Source organism: Morus notabilis, unplaced genomic scaffold, assembly GCF_000414095.1.
Source record: "Morus notabilis unplaced genomic scaffold, ASM41409v2 Scaffold866, whole genome shotgun sequence".
Lineage (NCBI taxonomy): Eukaryota > Viridiplantae > Streptophyta > Magnoliopsida > Rosales > Moraceae > Morus > Morus notabilis.
Genome location: NW_010357944.1, coordinates 8,954 through 36,191, shown reverse-complemented (window position 1 = coordinate 36,191; position 27,238 = coordinate 8,954). Strand labels below are relative to the sequence as shown.

Below are 27,238 nucleotides of genomic sequence, written 5' to 3'. Positions count from 1 at the left end.
CATTTTTATTTCACATTTTTTTAGGAAAAAAAATAAAAATGTATCAAAAACGACGTTTAGCATAATAAAAATAAAAATAAAAATAAAAATAAAAATGATTGTTTAGTTTAATATAAAATGAGAGAAATGAAAAACAACATTCAATCATTTTTTATTATTTATTTTTATTTTCTCTTCTCTTGACGAGAGTGAGATAAAGAGACATTAATAAATATTTTATATTGAAAATAATCTCTCGATAAAACTACCTAACTCATTTTTAAAAATAATTTCTGCTTAAAATTAAAAACGTTTTTATTTTTATTTTCATATAAAAAATAAAATCATTTTAAAATGAGTTTCAAACGCGTCCATAATATTTACAGAAGAGGCTCATGCTCCATGCACTAGGCTTCAAAACTAGCTATACATGAACCCCATATACATACATATATATATAGGTACACACACAAGGATATAGATGCACATACTACATACATATATTCATATAAATCTCATTGAAACACCACATGAAAAATGGACCAAATTTGTTCTTGTTATATATATATAATACGCAGTTGTGCGTCAAAAGATCTATTTTCACCTAGCACGCGTCAATTTGTCTTGTCATCAAAGACGAAACAAAAACAAGTAGATGGTTTCAGAAGGTCGAATTCTTTCGACGTGGTACTGAAAGAAAGGTAAGACAAAGTTTTCCAAAGAGAATATTGAATACAAACATTACATGGTTATAACAAGATAGAGAAGGTGAGGTGATCAGAGGAGAGTAGATGAGCAGTCCATGGGGAAGGGATTGTACATGATATTGTCCATGTAGTAGTGTCCGGGATGCGCGGTGTCCATCACGACGAATTGCATGTCCTCCGAGGGCTTCCAGTGGCGCTTCCGCTGGTTGATGAACCAGTTGTTTATCTGCTTTAAATCAAGACCGGTAGATTCCGCAAGTGCTAGTTTCTGAGCCTCCTGCATTCCATAACACATCACACATGTTTCATCACAACAAAAGCCTATTGTTACAAAGAAGACCAGATGCGTAGAAAGTAGGATTACTCTCACCATTACCCTCGAACATTAATGTCATTCATACTTTGCCCCTTAAACTTGAAGAACTCCCAACTTTTCCCCTTAAATTCTAAATTAGCCCCATTTAATCTCCTAAATTTTTGTTTAAAAGGGACTTGACAAGTGGTGTTTCGGTTATAATTTCTAATAAAAATAAACGGAAAATAATCACATTGACCACACATAATTGCCCTATTTTCTGTTTGTTTTAACAGAAATTCTTACAAAGAGGGTTGAGTATGACGTTCAAAATTCAAAGGACAAAATGTGAGTTTTCAAAGTTTATAAGGCAAACTAGGAACAACCCCAAAGTTCGGTTTTGCAGATGAGATTATTCCAAATTACTATCTCTATGTTACCAAGTCATTTAACAACTCTTCGATAGATGAGGAAAGAAAAAGCACGAGACAAATAATTTGCATTTAGTAAGGAAGATTGATTTTGGGGGTGTAGCTAGATATACCGAAGGATAAGGCCATTTGTAGTGTCTGCTCCACCAGTCAAGCAATTGTTGCCGGGCTTCCTTTGGCAGCTTTCCGTTCTTTTTCTTCTTCAGGAATTCCTGCTTGAGACTGCCGAGGTATCCGCTGTACTTGCGCAAGAGCTGAACTTTCAATTCCTTGTCTTCGGCTTGAGGATCTATGATACTATCATTCACGTCAACCTCTTCTTCGGAGGATCCATTTTGTCCAGCGAAATCAACACACGCTGATAATGCACAAGCAGGAAGAGAAAATCATTGTATTAATGTACGAGCACAAGGTTGACAAACTCATGTTTCATTGAGATCTACACATATAGCATAGACGAAAAAAACAAAAAATCCACTTGAAGTAGAGTTAAATACTAAACATTTCACAACAAACAAACAAAAAAAGAAAGAGAAAACGCCTCAATTAGACAAAACGCCTCAAATGCCTCGAAGCGTTCACGCCTTGAGGCGCACGCCTCATACCAAAAAAGAGCAAGAAATAGATGCGCAATTGAAACCTAAGCCTTTAATCGACCTTCGAGGCGCACGCCTTTTTAAACCATGAAGAAAAGGAGTGAACTAGCAAACTAAACCGTGCCCTACTTAAATCAAGTACCTCACGACTCAAACCACAGACTACTTAAATCATCCCACTATATATTCACATGCAAATTCATATCCTCTCAACTTTGAAATCATAAACAGTATACCACATTCATCAGTGATTTCCATTTTGTGAAATGAACGCATAGAAACACAAAGGCTCTAATATCTGAAAGATAAAAAATAAGTTGGACAATAGTAGACTATAAGATTTGATTCCGAAATTTGTACTATGCAGTCACAACGCGAATATCTTCATGACACTCTTGAATGCAGTAATTAAAGAAAAGGTACACAACCTAAGTAGATTTATTCCTACATTTTTTTTTTTTCAATTTTCTGTTACTTAAACTTACCACAGTGGAGATGATGAATGTGCTAATTCTGAGAATGCTGATAAATCAGACATCCTTGCGAAAGACCTTTAATGTTTAGCTTCTTGTCAATGAATAACATGTTTAAGTCTTTCTAAGTAAAGTTTCTATCGGTTTCCTTTCTCCCCAAAAAAAAAGCCAAAAATAAAGAGTTCTTTACGTGGTCTCTCTTGATCTTTTTTCACCAAGTCATTAAACCTCCTTGCCTACAATTGCGTATTTAATTAGAAGTCAGCTGAAAATTATGACTAAGGAACAGCCATTAGTCACATATCTACATAGCTTGAATAACCAGATTCACACAGATAATGAATACAGCCAATGAAGTGAATAAGTACTTTTACAAGGATAAACTACAAATGATGCCACCAATGATAGGATTAGAAAATGAAGAAAGGTCAAAGGATTGAGTTTTTTTAGGTAAGGATAAAGTTTTGTATTCTTTACTCGATTTGGAGCTACTTGTAAAAGATATGTAAAGTTTCGATATTTCACTTGAAAAGAAAAGGGCAAATATATTTAAGTTAAGGACATTTGGGGTTGTTGGCAAATGTTAACATAGAGAAAATACAAAACATGATCGTCAAGAGATTCACATCTATCAATCAACACACAAAATTAATTGCCTACAAATATTCATTTCATAAAAGATGGAGAGATTTGGCGCCTATTTATTTACTTCCAACTGAACATTTTCAAATGATGTTTCGTGAATAAAAGTCCTCATATGTTATACACAAAGTAGAACAGAAGATTTAAAATAATCTAGGTTTGACTAAGAAATAATAAAAAAGAATACAATCATGAGCGATTGCACTCTATATCCAAATTACCACATATAATATACAAAGAGAAATGCTAACGTCATTTATTTTATCACTCTTTGTCTCATTGTTTGACACATGAATGCCACTCTATCATTTCCTATTTAAATAATAATATATCATGTTAATAGAATTCGCGTGTCAAACAATGAACGAAGTGAGTAACAAAGAAAGTGACAAAAAAAGTGACGCTAGCATATCATGAAGCCATTCACAGGGGGCCCGGGGGGGGGGGGGGGGGGGGGAGGTTAAGACACAAAATGTGATGTTCATTTCTACTTAAGCAAAGCCAGAGGCTAAAATATTAGAGAAAGGCGTCAATCAACAAAAGATTTCAAAAATGGTTTCATCTACATCTCCGTACTTCTTTTCAAAATGCCATGCACATAAGGTTTAGCTAGGGAAGACACCTATCAATGTGAAATATTGGAGCATAGTATAGCAAACTTTCCCGAGCCTAGCAAAACCCTAATCACAACAAAAACATATGAATATAAGAATCGAAACATGTAGTGATTTCTCTTAGTAGCAAAACATGCTCTACCGCACACTAGAACCAACAAAAAAAGAAAAACAAGTCTTACCGCAGAATGAAGGACTTACATGATATGCTTAATATTCGCTTTTTGCAAATAAAGTATGGTCTTATGGTCTTACCCCATGAATCATGATGATCTACTCAAAAACGATCTGAGCAAAACCTACTCCAGATACCCAAAAAAAAAAAAAAAAAAAAAAAAGCACCACACACAAAAATAATAATAATAATTGGATGAGAAACAAGCTGAGTAAGCTGAGATATGGCTAGGACGAACAGGGGAGAAAAAAAAAAAAAAAAAAAAGGGCCCCATAAATTAAAAAATAATGAATAATTAATTTAAAAAAAAAAAAACGAGTTAATTACCCAAAGTACAAAATTATGTGTAGGTAGTTACACTTCTCCCTAGGAAAGCTAAAACATGCATAATAATCCTGATGATATTTTCAAAAATAAGAACAAGGACCTCATGTTTGTTTCAGAAGAGACTCCACATTTCGAAACAGTTTAGTAATAAAGGAAAAACATTTATAACGAGAAATAGGAAAACAAGATAAAAGAAAACAGCAACATTTGAATACACACACAGACATATATATAGGCATATGTATATATATGCGCATTTAAGATCATCACCAGAATCTGAGGCGGAAGAAACTGTTAGGGCTTTGAGCTGACACTCGATTTTAGAGAGGAAAAGCATGGCTTCCTTGAAAGGCTTTGTGAGTTCTTGCTCATATTTTGCCAGCATCTCACAGTAGGCTTCCATGAACTGGTCCAACGCAGGATCTTCTCCTATACAGCCTGTGGATGTTGTACTACTATTGCTACTTCTACTTCTCGTTGAAATTCCCATGGTGCCCTCGCAATTATTAGCACACGCCTCCTCTAACCTAGCCACCACTTCAGCTGGCGCTCCGACCTAAATAAGTAATTAACATCATCAGATCGTGATGATCCTGCAGGATTAAATAACCCTTCTAAGCAATTATTGCGTAAAAGCTTTTAATCACTTGCATGAACATATACATATATAGATATATACTAGGTATGATAGGTATAGAGACATACACAAACAATATATATATATATATATATATATAAATATATATATATATAAGATTGAAAGGACCTTTTGACAATTGGCGTAGGCGGTCAAGAGACGAGGGAAGAGAGGATGAGCCATGATCTTGGCTTTCATGGTAGAAACATTATTAGAAAAAGTATTAGTAGTGGTATCGGTGATATTGAGGTTGTCATTGGGCTTGAAAGGAGGACCACTTGATCCTGATCTGAGATGTTGTTGGTTGGGATTATTGTTGTGGGCCAGGCCGGGTCGAGGAAGATGGAGATTGAGCCGTGACGAGGATGCAGATGATCTTGATCTGTCTGCAGTACCACCAGAATTGTTGATCATTGAAGGCAGAATGCTATTATTATTGTTATTACTGTTATTAATATCCATCATCTGCAGCAGCGAAGAAGCAGCAGCAGAAGAAGAAACTCCACTTCCACTATTACTAATGTACTTATTCTGATCCCCAAACTCCATTATCACCCCCAGCTGAAGTAGCTCGTAATTTGGCTACACTAATTCTCAATCTCTCTCTCTCTCTCTCTCTCTCTAAAACCAGGCCATATATGATTGTGTCCCTAGAGTTCTTCTCCCGGTTTTTAAGCTAAAACTCAGAGTCTTTTTACAGAAAAAATCCCTAAAGTTTGCAGGGTTTTGCGCCTGTACTAGCCAGTCAAAAATTACACGATCAGGGCTTTTCTTTTCTTTTCTTTTCTTTTCCTTCTCTCTTCTTGGCTGGTCTCTGTAAAAGGTGGATTCAGAGACCCTCCCTCGGAAATGGGTACTTTTTCTTTTCTTCTCTTATGCACAAACACACACTCTCTCTCTCTCTCTCTCTCTCTCTCTCTCTCTCTCTCCAGTCAAGTATATTGTGTATTACCGAAAATAGGGAGAGACAGGGAGAGAGTTGAAGAGGGGGTTGGTTTAAAGACGATGGGGGGTGTGCACGCGGGGTTAACGTGTATCTCTGCAACTTTTCTTTCTGAATCCTCAGACCAAATTTCCTTCCCGATGAAAATCAAACTCCCCCTATTTCAACATATAAATAAATCTCCTCGTTTATTGCACCGCCACTGCCACTCACCCCCTCTCTCTCTCTCTCTCTCTCTACATTCAGTTCTACAGTGAGTGGGAGGGAAGAGAATGGGACATTTGATTTACAGTGAAGTGATAGCAAAATCTTTGCTTAAACGGGATCAGTAGAGCCACCATAATTAATGGGGTTAAGAAGGAATAGTGGTATATAGTAGTAGTCATTTGCCATCGGAGAACACAATGCCTGTACAGTAGTAGTACTACTATATCTACATGTTGATTGATGGTAATTGATCAAATCTCGACCGTCCATTTCTATTGTGATTGATGCTAGTCTCTGTCTCCGCACCTCCACCAATATCCAACCAACCAACCAATACCATTCCATATTATATCTGCAACTTCCATACCATTCCATATTATATATTCCCTTCTTGTGACTTTGGTAATTTTGTCCATTCTCCTCATCTCTTTCTCTTTGATTTTAATCTTCACTTCACATCTTCTACAGAGTAGATTTTTTAATAGGGAACAGAGATGGCAGAATTTCATCTTGTAAAAATAAATAAATAAATAATAAGAATTTTATAGTGGAGTATGAAGAAAATTATCTTTGATAATATTATTTTGTGACATGTTAAATCAGTATTATGTCATATTTATGAGATTTTGATGTAAAAATGGGTAATTGTTAAGAATCAGACCCCAAACTCTATATTAGAACAGGCGGCCGCAATGAGAGATTATATCCTTATTCAAACGCTACACAGTAATTCACTTTTATAAGAAATAAATTTATAAGGAAAAATTGCACACTTATCAACTCTTAAACGTTTTTCTCAAACTTCTTTATAACCCCAAAATGGGCACCCTTTTTGTAATGAAATTAGGACAATCAAATTTATAAAGTCGATCCTTAAATTACTCTTTTGTAAGGCAATAATCATCTAAACATAATTAAACTACACAACCTAACAAATGGAGAATTATGTCTCATTTATTTTATTATTTTAAATTTTAAATTTTTTTATTACAGTAAAAAATTTTAAAAAAATATCACATCTTAACTCAAATTAAAAATTTAAATCCATAAAAATTAGTACGTTTAGTTAGAGGATTCAAACCATGTGATTCGAACCATTTTCAATTTACGTAAATTTTTTATGAGAAAAAATATTATAATAAATCATGAATCATGATTCAAATAATGAATCTCTCCACCGAACATCATTTTAATATAGAAATTAAGCTCTCTAATCATTAAATACTGTCCTCTCTTACCCACCACTGTACTTTCCCTAGCCTATACAACATTAATCTTTATAAAATAATATTACCGCACTTTTACGCTAGTAAATAGTAAATATTAGTACGTTATAAATATTATACTAAATTAAAACAAGGGCAAACACGTGAATATGGGGAGATTTGACGAAGGGCATAAATTTTTTAAATCGTACACACATTATTTCCCGTCGGATAATTACTTGTCTTTAATAACTTTTTACTCGACTTATGAGAAAAATTAAATGAGATCACTAGTCGACCGAGAGTCATATCATTTGGGTCTAATCCATAATAATTAATTTAGAATAGAAAAGAAAGAGAGAGCTGAGAAAAGAAGGTCTGTGGGTCAGTCCAGATGTCACATCTTTCTATCTTATTCTTTCTTTTTTTTTTTTTTTTTTTTTCTTTTTCTCTCCCGTTTCAAAGAATTACGGTGTAATTTCTCGCCCCGTTTATTTCGTCGATTTGAATTTAAAATTTAAGTTTTGTTACAGTAAAATTTTTTTAAAAATAATCACATTTAATTTTTTTACTACAATAAAAAATTCTCATATAAAATCACATTTTAACTCAAATTATAAACTCAAATTAACAAGCTAAACGGGTCTACCTCTCTCACGCTCTTTTTATTCTTTTTCTTTTCTTTTTTTTCGCTAATGGTTTTTTATCTAAAAGCTCAATGTATGTATTGATATCGCTGCAGTTTGATACATTACGTAAGATCGTATAGTTCGGGGTCATGTCTGTACTCTACTTCAAATATTTAAATGCAGGTTTGATTCACAAATTTAAAATATGATTTAAAATTATTTAAAATTTATATATATTTTAAAATATATATATAAAAAACACAATTATAATTTAAATTATGATAATATCAAATACCCTCTTAATTCCCAGGTTCCATTGCATTTAATTCGTACGTTTACACGTACAATATGTAATATATATGATGATAGTAAGCAGAACAGTACCTTTTTTGTTTGTTTGTTTGTTTAACAAGGAGCAATTTGGGGGTTGTTTTTCTCTAGGCCCGTTTAGTTCGTTAATTTAAATTTTTAATTTGAATTGATATGTGATTTTATATGAAAATTTTTTACTGTAGTAAAAAAATTAGATGTGACTATTTTTAAGAATTTTTTACTGTAGTAAAACTCAAATTCTAAACTCAAATTGTCGAAATGAACGTGCCTTTCTTTTTCTTTTTTATTTTTTCTTTTGAGCTATAAGATAAGATCTTTGAGTTAAATGTGTTGTTCTATTCTTTAACGCTTAATTTCTTTCCTTAACATCTCCTAATCAGCTATTAGGTATCAGATCTTGAGGACTTTATTGCCCAAAACATTAATTTATCACTTAGATTAATATTAATAAGTTAACTATCCATTTACACGATGGAGTTTTCCCATGCATGCAATATTTTGGTCTGTCTTCTTTATTTATTTATTTTTCTTCTTCAGATATAGTAGTACTCCTTTTGATGTGATAGTGTATTTGGTATGGTAGAAAAAAAGAGAGGAAAGAAAATATACTAAGGCCCGTTTATTTTGCTGATTCGAATTTAGAATTCGAGTTTTGTTACAGTAAAAAGCTCTCACAAACAATCACATCTAACTTTTTTGCTACAGTAAAAAGCTCTCACATAAAATCACATCTCAACTCGAATTAAAAACTCGAATAGCGAACTAAACGGACTCAGGATTTTAGAGAGAAAAATAAAATTTAAAGTTGTTATAGAGATGTAAGTTTAGGCTGTCCGGTCAGGTTCAAAAAGAGATTTTGGGCCGGCCTAGCTTGAAATTTTATAATGTATTTTTTTAAAAAAATTTAAAAATATGATGTTTGAGCCGCGACCTGACTCTATCATAAAAGAGAGAGGATCGGCCCAGTCTAGGCCTAAGCCTAAAAAATTTAGGACCAGACCGGACTAGGGCTAACAGTAACGGGCCTTAGGCCGGCCCGTTTAGTCCAACCTAAATTTGCAGTTCTAGGTTGATTGGTAGAGAGAAAATGAGGAATGAAGGAAAATAAAAATCCATGTGGCCTACCCATTTTTAATCCTTCAAAGTTCCAACTTTAGGAAGAAACGAAGAGGGAAAAAGTTTGACAAAAAAATGAGATGTAAAATAATAATTTTAACTTTCACCATCATAATTTTATTTGTATTGAGGTATTATTGTAAAATGTCTTAAATTTGACATTTTTTTTTTCATATTTCTTTCTATTTTACCAAACAATATGAGAGAAAATCATTTGACTTCCTTTACCTAAGTATTTTATTTATCTTTCATTCTTTTTTATCCATCCTACCAAATATTCATCAGTGTTTACTTCTTTTTTCTACTATTTGTGAAAAGTTCTGGAGTTAGAATTAGATAAGCTTGTCCTGTTTAATTCTCTGATTCGAGTTTTTAATTTGAGTTGATATGTGACTTTATGTGATAATTTTTTACTGTAATAAAAATGTTAGATGTGATTGTTTATGAAAGTTTTTTACTGTAACAAAATTTAAATTTTAAACTCAAATAAGTGAAATGAAACTCTTGAGTCAATTCTAAGCATTTGCCAACTTCCGTGGGTTTGTTCTAATAACTCGTCTTTTTTTAACAGTAATAATAGTAGTAATAATAATAATAAGTAATAGTACTAAATTAATAACAGTAGTAGTAATGATAAAATCCGTGGATTACAGGAGGAGGTGGATGCTGATAATTATCCAATATTGTCAACCAACGCACTAAAGCATAGTTAATTTGTTTGTTTTTTTTTTTAATTAAGAAAGTAGCTCGGACATCGTGGAATTATAGCTATAGGATTCTTTTGTAAATAAATATATATTGCTGTAAGATATCTTTTATAAATTAAAACACGTATCAATATTCTTCATTTGCAATAATTTATTATCCTTCCGAATTAGGATGATGAGGAAACGATATTGAACCCAGCTTTGAACGAGAAAGATTGGAGAAAAAAAGGGGTCAAACATTTCAAACGAGAGATGAAAAATGGTTCTTTCTTTTTTCTCTCTTTTAAATTTCAGAGGAAAAAGAAAGCTGGGGTGGAGATGAAACGGAGAAATGTTATGGATGAGATGACACTTTGTCAACACCAGGCCCAACCTAGCAAGATTGTCCTGTCCTCCGCTTTAAGTCATTTCCATATCTATTGGAATCCACATGCCCATCAAAAGAAACGAACTTCACGTCCAAAAGCAAAAAGGATAAATAATCAAAATATATGAAAGAACAAGCATATGGTGCGTAATGCTTATGTCTATGGTTGCAAAAAGAAGAACATGAGATAATTCACCCAAAAAAAAAAAAGAGGAAACATGACATGAATATAAATAATTTAGGTCCTGTTTCACTTTATGAATTTGAATTGATAATTTGAGTTGAAAAATAAATTTATGTGAAAAAACACTTTAACAAAAAAAAAAAAAAATTTGAAGTTAAATTTTTATAAGAGAAAACACTGTAGTAAAAAGTTTAATTTGTAATTCGAATTGTGAAATGAACGAAACTTTAGAGTTCGTTTGGTTACTATGTTCAAAACAGTAGTTTTGATTCTAACTTTTAAAATTCAAATTTTTGATGAAAAAAAAAATATTATAACATAATTAAGAACTATGGTTTGAACCATACAAAACTCTTAAAACAAACACACTTTTAATCTTTTGCTTAGACATCGCATAGCATTAGTCTTTTGCAATATAACCGAGGATGAAACAGAAGGCAGTTAGGAGAACAATGATTTTGGTGCCGGTTAATTTTATAGTATCTACCATTAGATTTGCTTCCAGTAGAAAAAAGATTTACATTGAACCAAATGTCAAACTAGAACACAGTTGAGTAATGGTTTGTTTTTAATTAACCATTTTAAAGGTAACACAAGAGGTGCTCTATGTCTTGAAAATGATTTATAACCTATAAATCTGAACTAGCTGTTGATAATGCAAATAGGCTAATCACAAGACTGCTTTTCAATGCGTTCATCATCATATATGTAGCTTTTGAAAAGCATGATTAGACCCAAAGAATCCATTCAAAGTGCAATGGCAAATATCAAACTAGTTGGCCTGTACTCCAAAACCGTAAGAGGCATGCTTAAAATTTCCATTTGGTCATCATTATTTTCATAGTGGTCTTCTGATTGCAAATATATAGGTATCTTTGTAAGTGTAGCGTGACGATATGGTAACAAGATTTTTTCCTACACTGTTTATTCAATAATCTATTTGGATTGCTGCTAATATATGGTTTAGTTATTCAGACAAAGAAATTACTCATTCTCGCATTATTACTACCATACGAACACTTGTTACCACTGCTCGTGAAGGGTATTATTTCTATATTCTTCATAGAGCATCTATACCGGTCGCACTGGGAAACGGGGAAAAGAACAGAGATGGAAATGAAAAGCATATTCGCAAAACTTGTACCCCCAACTTAGACCACCCACCAAAAGCAACTATTACCTTTTAGGTTTAAGAGGGATTAAATCCATTTGCCACCTTGCGCATATGGACTCAAAAGCTTAAACCCTGTTCTTTTTACGGTCATGAATCGCAATTCAACGTCCTTGTTGTAGTGTTTTTTTTTTCATTAAAATTAAAATTTCAACTCAAATTTTTCACTCGAACCTTAAAAACTTCAAAGTCTATGAATTGTGCGATTACATTGTTGAGGAAGAAGACGATAATAAGTGACGTACACTAGATTAGGTTAGCTTTGCTTACTCAAGTGGTAGATTCATGGCATGCTAGGTATAACAATTGTTACAAGATAAAGATCAAGTAGCCTCAGCCATAGTCGTGAACATACATGACCACAGTCCAATCACTTCCCTCCTCTCTCTATCTATCTATCTATCTATCACTTCCAACGACTTCCATTTTCTAACGGTGCTTTAGTGGAAACCTTTGCATGACATTTTTTTGAATCATAGATACCACCAAAGAAAAGAAAATGAGAGGAAAAAAAAGTGAAACATTGACCCCTTCTTTTTAAAATTTGAGTTGAAAAGTCAATTTATATGAGAGAATATATTATAGTAAAAAATTTGAGTTGTAATTCAAGTTGGAAAAAGAATGAGGCAACATTTTACTATGAAAAGGTGACGACAGCAGCTACACCCTTCGCCGGTATTGAAGATGAGCGATTTTGCACAATTAATGAAGTATTTAACAAGTAGGTAGAAGGAAAGAGATCCAACAAGGACTAACTAAGAAAACCTCATGCATAACGTAAATTCATCGAAAGAAAATTAGAATGCTGAACAATTTATGTATGACGTAGATTCATCAGAAGGAAAATAGAACTGTGTTTAGCATAGAATATGCATTTTTTCTGAATGTGGACTGCTTGAAATTTGAGTACGACATGCAAACCTCCTAGAGCCTTTGGATGACAACTGAATTGGCTATCCCAGCCTGTTCTATGGTCTGGTCCAGATCAGTCAGCTTTCTGGGAGGAAACCCCATTGTCTGTAGTTGGTAACTTCTCGACCCGCCAGGCCTCGACGCATCAATGAAAGAGCGGACATCTCTGATTGTATGGCGGTGGTTGAAATGAGAAACCATGCGAGTACCATCTGCCAACCTCAGTTGAAGAGAGGTCGACGGCAATGACTCATCTACAACCAAACCCGTCGACAGTAATGGTGCGCTGGTCAGGGAAGTAGCAGCGGTGTTTGTCTCAGAGGCAGCTGATGAGGCACCACTGCTGCTACCAAGAGTCCTTCCCACTCCCTGAAAAGCAGTCTTCTGCTTCACTGGTTCCTGCACAAAGCAAGCGCGTACAGAAATTAAGCGGCAGTTTAAAAAATGAACAAACAAATCCACAGGAACTAAAGCAGATATGGGGACAAACAGTGTAGTCTTCTAGCCGCCTAATCATATCGACATGCACTGGGGTCCTCCTTCCGACTGGTTCAAGCTCCACTGGACATTCATTTTTCTTGATGCTCTGCAATCAGATAGTACTGTTCCGTGTTAACAGGAACATGTAGTTTTACCAAGACATGATACCAACGCAACCAGCTTTTCAGTTTGCTATTTTATGAAATCCAAAAAACTGACGATAGAACATACTTATCCAACATGGCTAAATTGATTTTATTAAGAAAAAAAAGTTCTATAGCCCCAAGAACAATCATTCAATACATAAACCGGGGAAAATTATTAGATAGGATTAGCAGTAGAGACCAGAATAAGTAGAGATAAGATTGTCTTCCTCATCCGCAGGAATTACACTTTGTTGCTTTCATCTGTATGCAATGGCCAGTAGAAAATTTAAAGTAAAGTTCTGCTTTTAAGCTGGGTGAAAACATGGTTACCTTACCTTTAAATAGGTTATTCAAAAGATAATATGCAGACTCTATAGACTCAATAAAACACACTCAAACACAGCTTTTGTGGCATAACATACAGAGAGGAAGCAGAACAAACCACTTTAAAGATTAAACAGACTGGCATTCAAAATTACCTTCAAGAAGGGGGCATTTGCAGGATCATCGAGTCGACGCAGTGGACCATCATCGACGGTGAATCCATTCGTCCAAAAAGTAATCGTGTGATGTACAGGTTCAGGCGGCTGAGGGGCAGATGGCACAGTCTCTCCCGAGAGCAATCTTGCTTTTCCAGTGAAGCTTTTCGAGCTCGAAGGTCGAAGTTGCTCGGGAGGTCCTTGTACAGCCGCAGACTGCTCAGCTTGATTGAAAATGGCATCCACATCATTACTTCTTTTAGGATCTTGTACAAGCATTCCACTGCAGCATCAAGAAGCATTCAAAGATACCATCTTTAATTCTAAAATCCTAATCGAAATCGATGGCTCCATAACGTTGTGCAATAGTATAAAGTTCCATGATCAGTTAATAAAGGGAGATTACAGAGCCCAATTACGATTTTGAGCATACTCCAAATGGTTAAATTATGCAAAGATTCTTTCTTTTTAAGTAATTTCACCCAATTTTGAATAAAACAGAGTCGGGTTTTTGATATCTTAGGGCAAAAGCAAAACAAACTAATTCAGTCATTGGAAGCAAAATGCACCACCGAGAAAACAGAAAGACACTCAGCACTTTCGCCATAATCTTGATTTTCCAACGCATTCTCGGAAAACAAACACAATTCAGAGAGAAAAGGAGTAAAGAAAGACGATACCTTTTCTCACCGCCAGTGTAGTACTCCTGGGGCTCATCCGAGTTCTCGTCGGAGGCATCATCAGCAGGCCGGTTCAGATCGGCGAGTGTACGGACGATACGTTCACGACGGCTCCCGGACGGCTTCGTGGTGGCCTTCTTATCCCTTGATCCGAGCTCGTAGGGCCGGCGAGACGGGGTGGGCGAGGGCGAGCGAGACCGCGACGGAGACCGCGACGGAGACCTCGACGGGGACTGCGAGGGAGAGTATTCCGGCGACTTAAAATGCGTCGGAGAGAAGGACGCGGGGATGTCGCCGCGTGCCATGGCGGCGGAGGCGGTGGCGACGGAGTTGTCATCGAGGAAGGTGGAGACGGCGGCGTCGAGGTCCCAATTGTGGCTCTCGAGGAAGAAGATGGCTTCTTCTTTGGAGGAAGAGGCGATCTCGCAGAAGGAGCTGATTAGGGTATCGTGCTGGAGCTTGGATTCTTGGGATTCCGTTTCCATGGCTGCTTGCTTTCTTGCTTGCTTAGGGAGGAGGCTTGCCTTACGAGAGTGAATGAATCTTGATTGCTTTAGGAGAGAGACATTTGTATCCTTCGTAAAAATAATAAGTAGAAAATAAATATGGAAATGATAAATAAATGAGTTAGTGGACTTGATTCATCCATTTAAAATTATAATTTAGAATTATTTTTAATTTATATATTTTTTATAAAAAAAAATATTATAATAAATTATAAATTGTAATTTAAATTATGATACGAATACACTAATTAAATGTACTTTTAAATTCGTCCCTAAACTTCTTTTTTCTTCTGAAATTAGGTTTTGTAGTTTATTTTGCCTCATAAATAGTCTTTAAACTAAAAAATATCTCATAAATAATTTCTAAACTCAAAAATATCTCATAAATAATTTCTCTATTAAATTTTGAATGAAACTGTTAATTTTATCTTATTAAAGGCTCCTAAACTATATTTTTTCTTTAAAAATGGTCCAAATGTTAAAAGTTATAAATCTAATCCCTAAACTAAATAAAAAAAGATATACAAAAAACAGTTCATTTTTTAAATAAATATATATAAAACATGCAAGAAGTTATACGAAATGTAATTCTTAAAATAAAAGATAGCAAAATTTAGTTTTTTTTCCTACATATATTTAACTTTTTTTTATCTATTTATTCACATATTTAACTTTGATAATTTTTCCAGTAATTATATTTGTCTGATCATATCAATAAATGTTCTCATATTATTATTATATGATAATAATTATTTTAAAAGCGTATATTTTTTTAAGGGTAAAAACGAATATTTTTATAAATATCTTTTGTATTATAACTATTTTTACCCTTTAATCCCCGAATATATCACTTTAGTTTTTTTTTATTTTCTTATAAAAAATTTTTTTTATAAAAAAAATTAAATTACAAACAAATTCAACTCAAAATAAAACATAACGTTGAAAACCCAACACATTCGAAATTCAACTAAGAAGACAATACTTATATATAGCTTCCTCATTCTTTAAAATCTTTCAACACAAAATTAAGGGGAAAAGGTTCCCTAAAAAAGAGTAAAAGCAATTAACTGCAAGTCACAATCCATAATACAACAAAGTGTATTCCGCGATAACTTTATAACATTGTTTTTACTATAATAAAAAATAAAAATTATTATTATTATCTCAGGTTATTTATAAATTTAATGGGTGTTTATAGAATCACATATTTTTTTTTTTTTGTTTTAGTTTAGGGACTATGTTTAGTACAATTTCTCATATTTGATTTTTTTTACGTCTATTTATTAATAAATCAACTAATTTTGTCATTTTTTAGGTTGAGAGATTAAATTTAGTACAAATTTTACTATTTAAAAAAAACACACTTCATGGACTCTTTATGAAATAAAATTAATAGTCTACATCTAAAATTTAACAGAGATATCATTTATGAGATACTTATTAAATTTAGAGATTATTTTTTTAGACTAAATTGACTACAGGGATTAAATCTAAAAAGAAAAAAAAAAGGTTCAGGACTATAAATAAAATTGACTAAATAAATATGTTGACTGTCGTTTTTGCCTTTTTAATTTTGCTGCCGTTTCGATAGAAAATACATGTCGTTCACAGTTCACCTTACAATAAAAAATATACCATCTTTTAAGCTTAAAGCGATATGTAGCTCGTTGATAAAAATATCCAGAAAAATAAGTATAACCGTTGTAGACTAAATTTCATTGTCAATTGTCGTCAACATGAGAAACGACATGTAGTTCTCCTCCAAAATGTTGTCGCTAAGCTTAAGAACGAAAAACAACGCGTGGTTAACTTTTTCCTATTGCTAATTCTAGTCGGTGAAAACTGGGTTCACGTTTTAGAAGTTTTCTTTAAAAAGAAAATATGATAGTGTCGTTTGTGTAAGGACATACTTATGCCATAAAACTTTTTTTTGTTGTTCATTAATGCAAACGACATGGTTTCACTTATAAATTATAGAAAAACGACATCGAATATGTAAGTCGTTTATTGTTACACTCGCTTTGTCAACAAGGAAAAAAAATGTGATTATTTTATTGTCAATTTCTTCGACGTAAGAAACGTCATGCTTAGTTGCCTAAACTTTGAATGTCGTTGACTCGTTGGCAAACAAAAAGGACGTGTTGTAGTTGTTCCTAATTTTAAATTCGACTACATTTTTTCTAGACATGAGATGGAATTTATCTTTTGGTTATTTTAGTGCAGGGAATGCCTAAGACCCTTTGATCTAATTCCTGATTTAAGGGATTTTAATCAACCGTAAATATGAACCATTTCTATAGTTACTCATTTTGTAGTTTCCTATTTCTGCAGTTACTCTTATTCAAGCCATTCTTCAACTTTATGTTTCTTTCAATGTCTTTTATGATATGTTGGTTCAAATTCAAATTTTTCCAAATTCGTTTGAGTCAAAAGAGTTTGTTGCCTTTTTCTATAACTAAACGACAGGTAGTTAGCATACAAAATTTTGCTACATAAGTAAAAACGACATGTTGTTTTCACATACAAGTTTGTTATCCTAGCATCCTTAACTTGAAGAACAGAGATATCTTTTAACGCCTGAAATTTGGATGTATTTTACCAAAAAAGAAAAGAAAAAAGAAAAAAGAAAATGAGAGAATGACGTTAAAAGGAAGAGAGAGGGGGAGAGACGGTGAATCTGCAAATGCAATTTGGAATGCTGTTAAAGTTCATCACTGAATACAATAATCTTCCCATGAAGGAGACATCCCTCAATCATTTCTGCTCTAGAGAATCAGTCAAAGAGAAGAATAGAACATTCAGAAAAGTGCTTATCAAAGTATTTTTCCTTTTCTTTTAAAAATTATGACCGATAGATTATCATCCTTTCAGTTTTCACAGCTCATAATTCATTATTCTTCATACAACATTGACTACCATAGTTAGTGTGTCCTTCAAGCACCACGATTGAAACTGTCTCCCACGTTGGAAAGGCGAGGAACAACAACAGGCACGCCGCGGACTTTTTCAAGAGCAAAACTTATCCTCAAAGGTCGACCCAGCAATGCCTGGAACCAAAAAATTTGACGAGTCACATAAGTTGGAAAACATGATTTTGGAATAGGTGATAATTATTGACGCGACGGAATAGATAGAACGGGATTTTATCAGCTAAATTTGGACGGAAGACGGGACATGTAATCTCAAATCTACCTAAAAGAAACCCCACAAGGAGAAAATCCTTAATTGGAGAGAAAACTCAAGTCTAATTCAATTATCAAAATATTCAAGTCCCCAAATACAATAGCTTAAGTGGCTATTTATAGTTCACTAACAAAATGATAACAAAATGATAACAAAATAATAACTAAGATAAATGACATAATAGTAACAAAACTCAGCTAAATTCTTAAACTAGAACAAACGACAATAAAATATAAAAACGACCACTAATATTCAAATATAACATGGACAAATTTCAAAATTCCCCCCAAATTTCAAGAATTCTCCCTTAACTTTGGTAAATGTCTAAATATGCTATTTAAACTATGAAAAAAAGACACACACCCGCTGAACCTATTATTGTGATAAAAGCACTCTTTTTGTTAAGCTTCACTCAATATCGGCATTGAAATTATCATGTGTGAGTCACATAAACTAATTTTAAACGACAAAAATATAGAACATTAGAGGTTGGAAAACTAGTCATTGTTGAATACCCTTCTCTATTTTCTTTAAACTAACCATAAGCTCTAGTTGCTGGGAAAAAGAAAACTAAGAGAAGCGTTGTTTATAATTTGGTCACTTAAAATTAGTCCATGTGTCTCATATGCAAATATTTTTTCATTTAAAAATTCAATACTGGACAAAAAAGATGTTTTTAATCAAAATTTCAAAGTTCATGATGAGAGTGTATCACTTTCTAGCATTTGATGATCATAATGAGACGGTGATTATTCAAATTCGGGGGAGAGTTTCTAAATCCATTTGTCCACGTGGCTATTTCCGTCAAAAAATTGGACAGAACTTAATAGAACGCGTGGTGTTGCCACAAGTTAAAAGTCTAGGTGGTATAAACACACCACTTTTCACAATGAAGCATACTAAGGCCCCGTTCATTTCGCTGATTCGAGTTTTGCTACAGTAAAAAGTTCTCACAAACAGTCATATCTAACTTTTTTGCTACAGTAGAAAGCTCTCGCATAAAATCACATCTCAACTCGAATTAAAAACTCGAATCAACGAACTAAACGGGCCCTAAGACAATAACCAATGTTCAGGAATAACTTTTGAATTTTGTCCCAATTCCTAACTATATTAACTTATTAACATAGGCCTTGCTTACCTTTCCATCCATGGAATCTTTTGCACTTACAGCATCTTCTTCCTTCAAAAAGTGAACAAATCCAAAGCCTCTAGACCGGCCGGAGTCTTTATCATACAGTATCCTCACTGGACATAAAATATGGGCAGGATTTAGAAGTCACATCATATTTTTCTAGTACATCTAAAAGAGATTTCAGAAGGCCGGCCAAAAAAAATTCATAAGAGTTAGCTTCTTACTGAAGTCACAAGTCATAACACATCCAACTTGGTGGCTGAGAAAAATGTGCAGTGTTTTTGTGACACTCTTTATTGCTCTCAACCTATGCAATTATATTAAGCTGACCATTCTTCCCTAATCTGATCCTCAAAAAGCTGCTTATTTTATTTTTAGCTTTTGATCCAATTTTCATTTGATTCTGTTACTAATAACAACCCAAAAACCAAAATACTTGAGAAAGCCAAAAAAAAAAAAAGTAACAACTAAGAGCCATTTGATCACTCAGGCATTTCTACAAACACATAGACTGCAAAATCGAATGCAAGAAGAATTTGTCCTTGTAACACTCCAATGAAAAACTGAAAACATGCGTTGTTACCTTCACTGACCTCCCCAAAGGAAGAGAAAGCGTCTTTCAAGGACTTCTCGTCCACCGACCACGACAATCCTGAAGACCAAAAAATCCACCATATCAGCAAGTGAAACAAACCAAAAGCATTAGAAAGAAAGAAACAGAGATGGGCAGTTGGAAAAGGAAAAGTAACCTCCGACAAAAAGCTTGTTGTTGGAGGTGGTAGAGGACGAGGACGGGGACGAGGAAGGGGAAGAACAAAAGCACCGCAAACCCAGAAACGGGTTTTGAAAAACGGGGATTGTTGTTGTGGATGCGGCTCTTCTAGCAAGTGAACTCATCAATGTGTTGCTCATAGATGACATTTACTAGCTTCTATGTTTTCTGCTTTCACTTTTTCTCCCCTCTTTCCCGGTAAATAAAGAAGAAAATGAGAAATTGTTACTGGGCTTTTGTATGGATGACAAAAGCCCAGATCTTTAGGCCCCTTGTGTTAGTTGGTCTAACTGTGTAGAGTTTTGAAAATTTTAAGGCTGATTTAGTTTGTTGATTTGAGTTTTTAATTTATTAAGATGTAATTTTTTGTAATAATTTTTTTATTGTAGTAAAAAAAAATTAGATGTGACTGTTTTTGAGAGTTTTTTACTATAGTAAAATTTGAATTCTAAACTCAAATCAGTGAAATGAACGAGACCTTAAAATACATTGAGAAAGACATTTTTTAACTGATCTATTAAAATATAAGTTTGTGCCACCTAAAATTATTTTTTAACTGACCTATTAAAAGACATTTTTCTTACTATGCTATTTCAATAGTATAAATATTAGTTAATACTATATTAAGTAATATTTTTGGTTTTCTCCCTTTGAATTGTGATCTTTTTTTTTTTTTTTTTTGGTTTTTTTTTATAAATTCCAATCACATAATTTTTTCATGGTAGGCATGCTTTTTTTTTTTTTAAAATCATAGTGGCATTGAGCTTACTACCTCCTAAAGATTTGGTAGGTTTAAGGATAACTCGTAAGTGCGCATAACACGCTTGAAACTATATCCTGGCTACCCGAACTCGATTGTACTTGGTAGGAATGAGAAGGGGAGGGAAGGAAGATGGAGAGATTTCAGGTGAAAAATTAATTTAAAAAAATGCATTTTTGGTAGAATAAAAAAGAGAAAGAGAAATTAAAAGAGGAAATAATACAATTGGGACCAATCATATTTAATATCCACAAGTTAAAAGAGATTTTAAGAGCAAAGTTATCGCACTTGCCATTAAATAAAGTAATTTTTTCAATCTCATTTTCAAAGTAATTATTCACAAACTCATTTTCTCTCCCTCTTTTTCTTTCCATCATTTTTTCCCCACCTTAGTCCCTTCGTAGAGTTGAAGTGACGCACATCATCTACCGACATAAATAGCTATGATTTAATTTTTTTTTTCATGACAAAAAAACTATATATGCTTGTTCCATCAATTAAAGAGATAAAGAGAGACATTCAAGGATCAACCTGGGATATGCTTATTTCCCCACAACTGATACCCAGGGAAAATCACTAAAGATGCGAGTGACATGGATGAAATATATTTTGCAGGTACATTGCCGAATCCACATCTTTCTTTTAGTTCTTTTAAACAAAAAACAAAAAAAAGAAAAAAAAAAAGAAAAAGAAACTCTCTTTGCTTGAATCTTTATGAAGTTCTTATTGCGAAGCCATACAGATATAAAAACCAAAATCAGTTGTTGCAAGCTGCAGCCTAAGCTTGTGCTCCGAGCTCCAGAATTAAAGTTTCATTGATTGCATTTGCCGTTGAACCAACAAACTGAACCGAACCTGATGAATAAAGTGCATGTAAACAGAGATTTTAGAATGAAAGATGGAATAAAACTTTCTGTATTTCAAAATTTGGTACCATGCCAAGGGTGACATAACGAACCTGGATTGACATAACGATTCTTCAGGGTCCAGTCGTCCCTCAAGGATGCAAACTTTTTGAATGGTGCACCTGATATTCGCATATTCGAAGTTAAGCGAAAAAACTATTATAGTAAACGTGACAAAATATAGAGTTATTCGAGTCACGATTGAGTAATTTAGGCCCCGTTCATTTCGTTGATTCGAGTTTAGAATTCGAGTTTTGCTACAGTAAAAAGCTCTCACAAACAATCACATCTAACTTTTTTACTACAGTAAAAAGCTCTCATATAAAATCACATCTCAACTCAAATTAAAAACTCGAATCAGCGAACTAAACGGATTAACGTTGCGAATTGGCCGCAATTGGGGGTAAATAGAAGAACTCTGCAAAACTAGGAAGGTAGAAGAGAATTACCTTCAAGCTCCACCATGGCCTTCTTAATCACAGGCTTGAACTTCCCTACAAAATTGAAGCTCCAAAAAGTTAAATCATATCCAATGAACTCACAGAACTAGGTCCTAATTGATCACAATTCATGGTGGTGAAAAGGGGTGTTATGTTATCTTGTTAGTATACCATGTCTTCTCTCCACATCCATTAAGGACGTCAATGATGTTCCACCAACAGTCCATTCCTCAACTGGAGCACCCAAATTCCCCACCTGTTAGAACAACCAACATAGTAAAGCAATTGAAATATATATATGTATATATATATATATATATGTATATGTGTATATTTATGGACCCCACCATTATTGTCAAACAAAGATAGAACTTCGTCGGAAAAGAAGGATTTTTTGACACTGTTAGTCACTGAACTCTAAGTCAAGATTAAATAGGAAAGAAAGAAACAAACTGAAGAAATCAATCCAGTCTTTCCAGAATGAAGGAGGGCTCCAGCAGCGTAGCCCAATGCATAGCAATAGTTCGCGTCAAAGTTCGAAGGCAAACCGCATCTACCCTCATAGCTGCATAGTAAAAATGTCATGTAAAAGGTTTGAATCATAATTATGTTTCTAAAAAGAATGGTGCTAGGGATCCAACTATTGGCAGTGAGTTGTTACCTTTTTTCATTGGTAGATGCAATTTTTAATATCAATTGACACGACAACTTTTAAATACTTACTAATAAAATAATGTTCTATTGACAACTCTTATGCAGAGTGAGTTGGTATAAAAAAGTGAGATAAGAGTTGGATCCCTAACATTAAATATATTTTTTACTAATCTTCTAGTAAATATATTGTATAAATGTTTATGGTACCCAAAAAAGTGAGACTGTCCTTGGAATTGCCCCTTGTATTTGCCCTCATGTTTCCTTTTATTCAGCTCAGTTTCCACCATCTGAATAAGCATTTTCTCTGTCTCTATCCTGGCAACCTAAAGGCAAGAGTTCAAACCCCAATAGGGAAAAAACTTGAAAAGACTGTCATCACATTGTGTAAGGTATGAATCATAGACATCCAAAATCTGCCCAACCTGCACGTTCCCATGTGGGTCCCTCTCAAGAAGCAGTTGCTCCTGAATTTCAGGAGGCAAAAACTCAAAGAGGTCGAGCGATTGGCTGCAGAGTTTCTTCTTCCACGTGCCTTCTTGGTCAACAACATCATGAGCTAGGATCTCATTGAGCTCTGCAATTAGTTGCTGTACCTGAAAGATTAATAAGAAAAACCCAGAAATGTACAACTATTTTAGGATACCAGAATTTCATTAATATATTTTTGAGATTAACTTCCATGATCTGCTACTCAAAGTAAATCATACCTCGGGGATAAAATCAATCAGGCCCTCTGGAATAAGTATGACTCCGTAATTGTAACCAAGTTCTGCGCGTTTGCAGATTATTTCTGTAATGTAGTCTGTCACATTCTTGAGTGTCTGCTTCTTAGCAGCAACCTATGGCAAAACAAAGCTTAGTCAAAGAATAAAGCAGGAACTTTCTAGCCAGATCATATCGAACCCGCGAAAATCAGGAGCTATTTAGTACAATCTTATAGTAAATTGCAGTCCTATGCGTTTTCTTCCTTGAAAAATCAACATTTAGCGTAGAAATTGAATTAATGAACGTTTCCTAATAGCAGACCAGAAAAGAAAGAAATAAGAAAATGAGAAAAAATTACCTCTTCCCCAATAATTGTAATGTTTGGATGCGTCTCCAGAGCACACTCCAAGGTTATATGAGAAGCTGCCCGACCCATAAGCCTCACAACTGCAGAGACAAACTCTTAGGACTACAACCAATAATAGAAATAATAAATATGTTTTAGAGAAGCACTGATTAATTTACAGAGAAAGTGGATATTCTTGAACAAACATTATGACCAAGATTCTGAAAAACTAAAATTACATTTGGTTCAAGTGTTTTAACTCAAGTGCTACTTTGTTTATATCTTCCACTTGTGATAGAAAACGTGGAACCATGAAAAACCTATGTGACTTTGCAGACTTTCATCAGTAAGTGGTGCAAAACCTTATTTAATCTGAATTACTATACAACAAGAGATCTTACAGTGGTAATATTTCCCAGTCGAACGTGCATCTATCATCACATTTCCAATCATTTCTGCATATATCTGCGTCAAAAAACAGTTTTCTTGATGAATATCATCTGTTGCAATTGTTATAAAGTACAAAACGAAGAGTGTAGTATATTTCTGTCTGTTATGCATGAAAAGACACAGAATTTACCTTGCATGCAGTGTCAAATCCAAAACTTGTGGGAACCTCTTTGCATTTGAGATCACCGTCAATGGTCTTCGGACATCCAGTAACCCGTGTTTTCAAATTTTTACTCCTAATAATTAAGATATACAATATTCGCGTGAAAAACTCTACATGATCAAGAAAATGGAAAATTTTAAACAACACAATCTCCAAAACTAATCAAGTAACTGCACAAATCCAGAGACCGATCAGGGCAAAGAACTTTAGAAGAATATTTTCTAGAAAAATAAAACTATACCTGAAGTTTTCTGCAAGGAGGCAAGCATTAGTGTTTGAGTCATCCCCACCAATGACTACAAGCCCATCCAGGTCAAGCTTCTTTGCTGTTTCTTCAGCTTGCTTAAACTGAAATACATCAATTACTTCACCAACTCAGTAAATACATATCCAATTACTAATCGTAAAAAAAGCAAAATTTGATTTGATTTTTTTATTTTAAGAGAGTATTTAAGGTGAAGTGGTTGAATTCACCTGTTCAGGAGTCTCAATTTTGTCTCTACCACTACAAATCATATCAAAGCCACCCTGTTAAAAAGAGTTCGTATAAGCTACAAATCCTTAAAATTGAATTGAATAAACATGCTCCTAAGTTCGTAATATCTTTTTAGATTAATTACTAAAAACATCAACCAAATAACCGTCGAAATGTTCGAGTAAAAGTAATTAAAATTTAACCAAATAAAAATAGTTGAAATTAACTTTTCAATAGCAGAAATTCTACTTATCTAAATGATAATAAACAAAAGCATACCTGATTTCTGTAGGGATAGACAAACTCTTCAGATAGCTCAATATATTTACACTTCATGATCCCAGCAGGACCACCCTTAAATCCATACAAAGTGCTTCCTTTCGTGCGTTGTTGTAAGTAATCTTTCAAAGAAATGCAACATTACTTTAAATAAAGGATACAAATTGATATTGCTTATTAATTTGAACATAGTAATCTTACCAAAAATCCCAGAAATCACATTGTGTCCACCAGGGGCTTGTCCTCCAGACAGGACAACTCCAATAATCAGACTTTGATCCGCTGCCGCCCCGGAAGTAGTAGCCGACTTGAGCATTGCCGAAGGCTGTCCAAATAGGTTTGGAAACAACTTTGCTATCTCTTCTGCAGTCACAATTGGCTCATCACTTAACTAATTATCATATAAAGCAAAAACTAAAATATAGACGATAATTTGACGACTAAGTTGCAATGGCAAGTTGGCAACAATGACTCTCCTCGGAATGTGAAGCTGTGGTGGCGGACACCAAATGAGGACATGCTGAAAGGCCGTTGCAAGATCAACGCCTTCATTGGTCCAACTAATTCGACATTTACTCACTGCATGTAAGCTCTACATAAATTCTACACTACTTATGTAATGCACTCGAAATTTTTGTTAAAACCTCACTTTACAGACTCGTAAAACGATGGTGCTATAGTTATACTTTTAACTAGTTTTCAAAATTGGTTTTTAACGAAGATTTAGAGAGTTTTAACAGCGTATTCCATCAGATTTCTTGAATATTGAATAAATATTGCGTTCTTCTTTTGTACTTGCAAAATGCCAAAACTAAACATCATAAAAGACCAAAGAAAGAAAACGATAACAATAATAGTAATAATAACACTCCACAGTGAAATTAGTGAAATTAAAAATGGCGGATCGTGTGCTAGGCAATCAGCATTATATTTATCAAATTTCGTGTTCAGCAATGTGCCTATAATACACTAATTAGGAGAAATACAAAAAATCACTAATAATGAGCACAATCAATGGGCTTCATACATATACAAGTTTCAATTACAAAATTGAGTAAGCTAACTAAGGTCTCGTTCGTTTCGCGGATTCAAATTTTCAATATGAGTTGAGATGTGATATTTTCTGAGAGTTTTTAATTATAACAGAAAAAGTTAAATGTTACATACAGTGAAATTAGTGAAATTAAAAATGGCGGATCGTGTGCTAGGCAATCAGCATTATATTTATCAAATTTCGTGTTCAGCAATGTGCCTATAATACACTAATTAGGAGAAATGCAAAAAATCACTAATAATGAGCACAATCAATGGGCTTCATACATATACAAGTTTCAATTACAAAATTGAGTAAGTTAACTAAGGTCTCGTTCGCTTCGCGGATTCAAATTTTCAATATGAGTTGAGATGTGATATTTTTTGAGAGTTTTTAATTATAGCAGAAAAAGTTAAATGTTATATTTTTAAGAGTTTTTAACTGTAAAAATTTAAAACTAAAAACTCAAATAAGTGAATAAAAATAAACCTAAAACTCATAATAAGCATAACTATATACAAAATGCTAACTTTAGGGGAATGGATCGTTGATCAAGTTGAAAAATGTAGAAAATGTTTTATATACGTGAATGTATACATGTATGAAGAGAGTGAGAGTGCGGACCTGGATTTCCAGCAGCAGAGCTAGGAGGGCCGTCGACGAGATTGAAGGGGTTTCTTAGAACGCAAGGAAGAGGAAGGTGAACGTCGAGGCGGCTGCTCTGGACCTCGCTGTACTCCGACAACGATCGCCCCGCCCCAGCCGCCTTGCCGGTGCTCGCCATCTCAATGATTTCTCACTTTCTTCTTCTTCTTCTTCTTTCGTCTGAGAGAGAGATGCTGGTGTGGTACGTATGTGTTATGACTGTGAAGCGTGAGTCGGTTTTTGGCTTTTCCGTAATTTTATTCTTTTTATTATTTTTTTAAAAAAAACTGATTTTCACTTTCGGAGAGTTAGTTAAGAAACGATATTGTCGAGCAGCGAAGAGTCATAGTGG

The 27,238-nt window shown here is 34.0% G+C and overlaps 4 protein-coding genes across 4 annotated transcripts; all 4 read right to left on the bottom strand.

Moving 5' to 3' along the window:
• Nucleotides 1-523: 523 nt before the first annotated feature.
• Nucleotides 524-6,181, bottom strand: LOC21387580 (homeobox protein knotted-1-like LET6). Its single transcript, XM_010091138.2, has 4 exons — nucleotides 5,006-6,181; nucleotides 4,510-4,795; nucleotides 1,526-1,770; nucleotides 524-963 (listed from the first exon to the last, which is right to left on the bottom strand). The coding sequence occupies exons 1-4, from the start codon at nucleotides 5,423-5,425 to the stop codon at nucleotides 757-759; spliced, it is 1,158 nt and encodes a 385-aa protein (XP_010089440.1). The 5' UTR covers nucleotides 5,426-6,181; the 3' UTR covers nucleotides 524-756.
• Nucleotides 6,182-12,490: 6,309 nt separating this feature from the next.
• Nucleotides 12,491-15,000, bottom strand: LOC21387579 (plant UBX domain-containing protein 4). The gene is made up of 4 exons (XM_010091137.2): nucleotides 14,436-15,000; nucleotides 13,756-14,038; nucleotides 13,141-13,236; nucleotides 12,491-13,049 (listed from the first exon to the last, which is right to left on the bottom strand). Exons 1-4 carry the CDS (start codon nucleotides 14,918-14,920, stop codon nucleotides 12,663-12,665), a joined length of 1,251 nt encoding a protein of 416 aa, XP_010089439.1. The 5' UTR covers nucleotides 14,921-15,000; the 3' UTR covers nucleotides 12,491-12,662.
• Nucleotides 15,001-17,835: 2,835 nt separating this feature from the next.
• On the bottom strand, nucleotides 17,836-20,214 carry LOC21387578 (glycine-rich RNA-binding protein 4, mitochondrial). Its single transcript, XM_010091136.2, has 4 exons — nucleotides 20,009-20,214; nucleotides 19,843-19,911; nucleotides 19,266-19,372; nucleotides 17,836-17,988 (listed from the first exon to the last, which is right to left on the bottom strand). The coding sequence occupies exons 1-4, from the start codon at nucleotides 20,178-20,180 to the stop codon at nucleotides 17,875-17,877; spliced, it is 462 nt and encodes a 153-aa protein (XP_010089438.1). The 5' UTR covers nucleotides 20,181-20,214; the 3' UTR covers nucleotides 17,836-17,874.
• A 1,355-nt stretch (nucleotides 20,215-21,569) lies between these two features.
• On the bottom strand, nucleotides 21,570-27,025 carry LOC21387577 (pyrophosphate--fructose 6-phosphate 1-phosphotransferase subunit beta). The gene is made up of 16 exons (XM_010091135.1): nucleotides 26,866-27,025; nucleotides 25,410-25,571; nucleotides 25,209-25,330; nucleotides 24,929-24,982; nucleotides 24,696-24,802; nucleotides 24,422-24,527; nucleotides 24,243-24,306; nucleotides 23,854-23,942; nucleotides 23,498-23,629; nucleotides 23,213-23,383; nucleotides 22,998-23,113; nucleotides 22,590-22,701; nucleotides 22,308-22,392; nucleotides 22,146-22,190; nucleotides 21,750-21,818; nucleotides 21,570-21,646 (listed from the first exon to the last, which is right to left on the bottom strand). Exons 1-16 carry the CDS (start codon nucleotides 27,023-27,025, stop codon nucleotides 21,570-21,572), a joined length of 1,671 nt encoding a protein of 556 aa, XP_010089437.1.
• Between the last annotated feature and the right edge of the window lie 213 nt (nucleotides 27,026-27,238).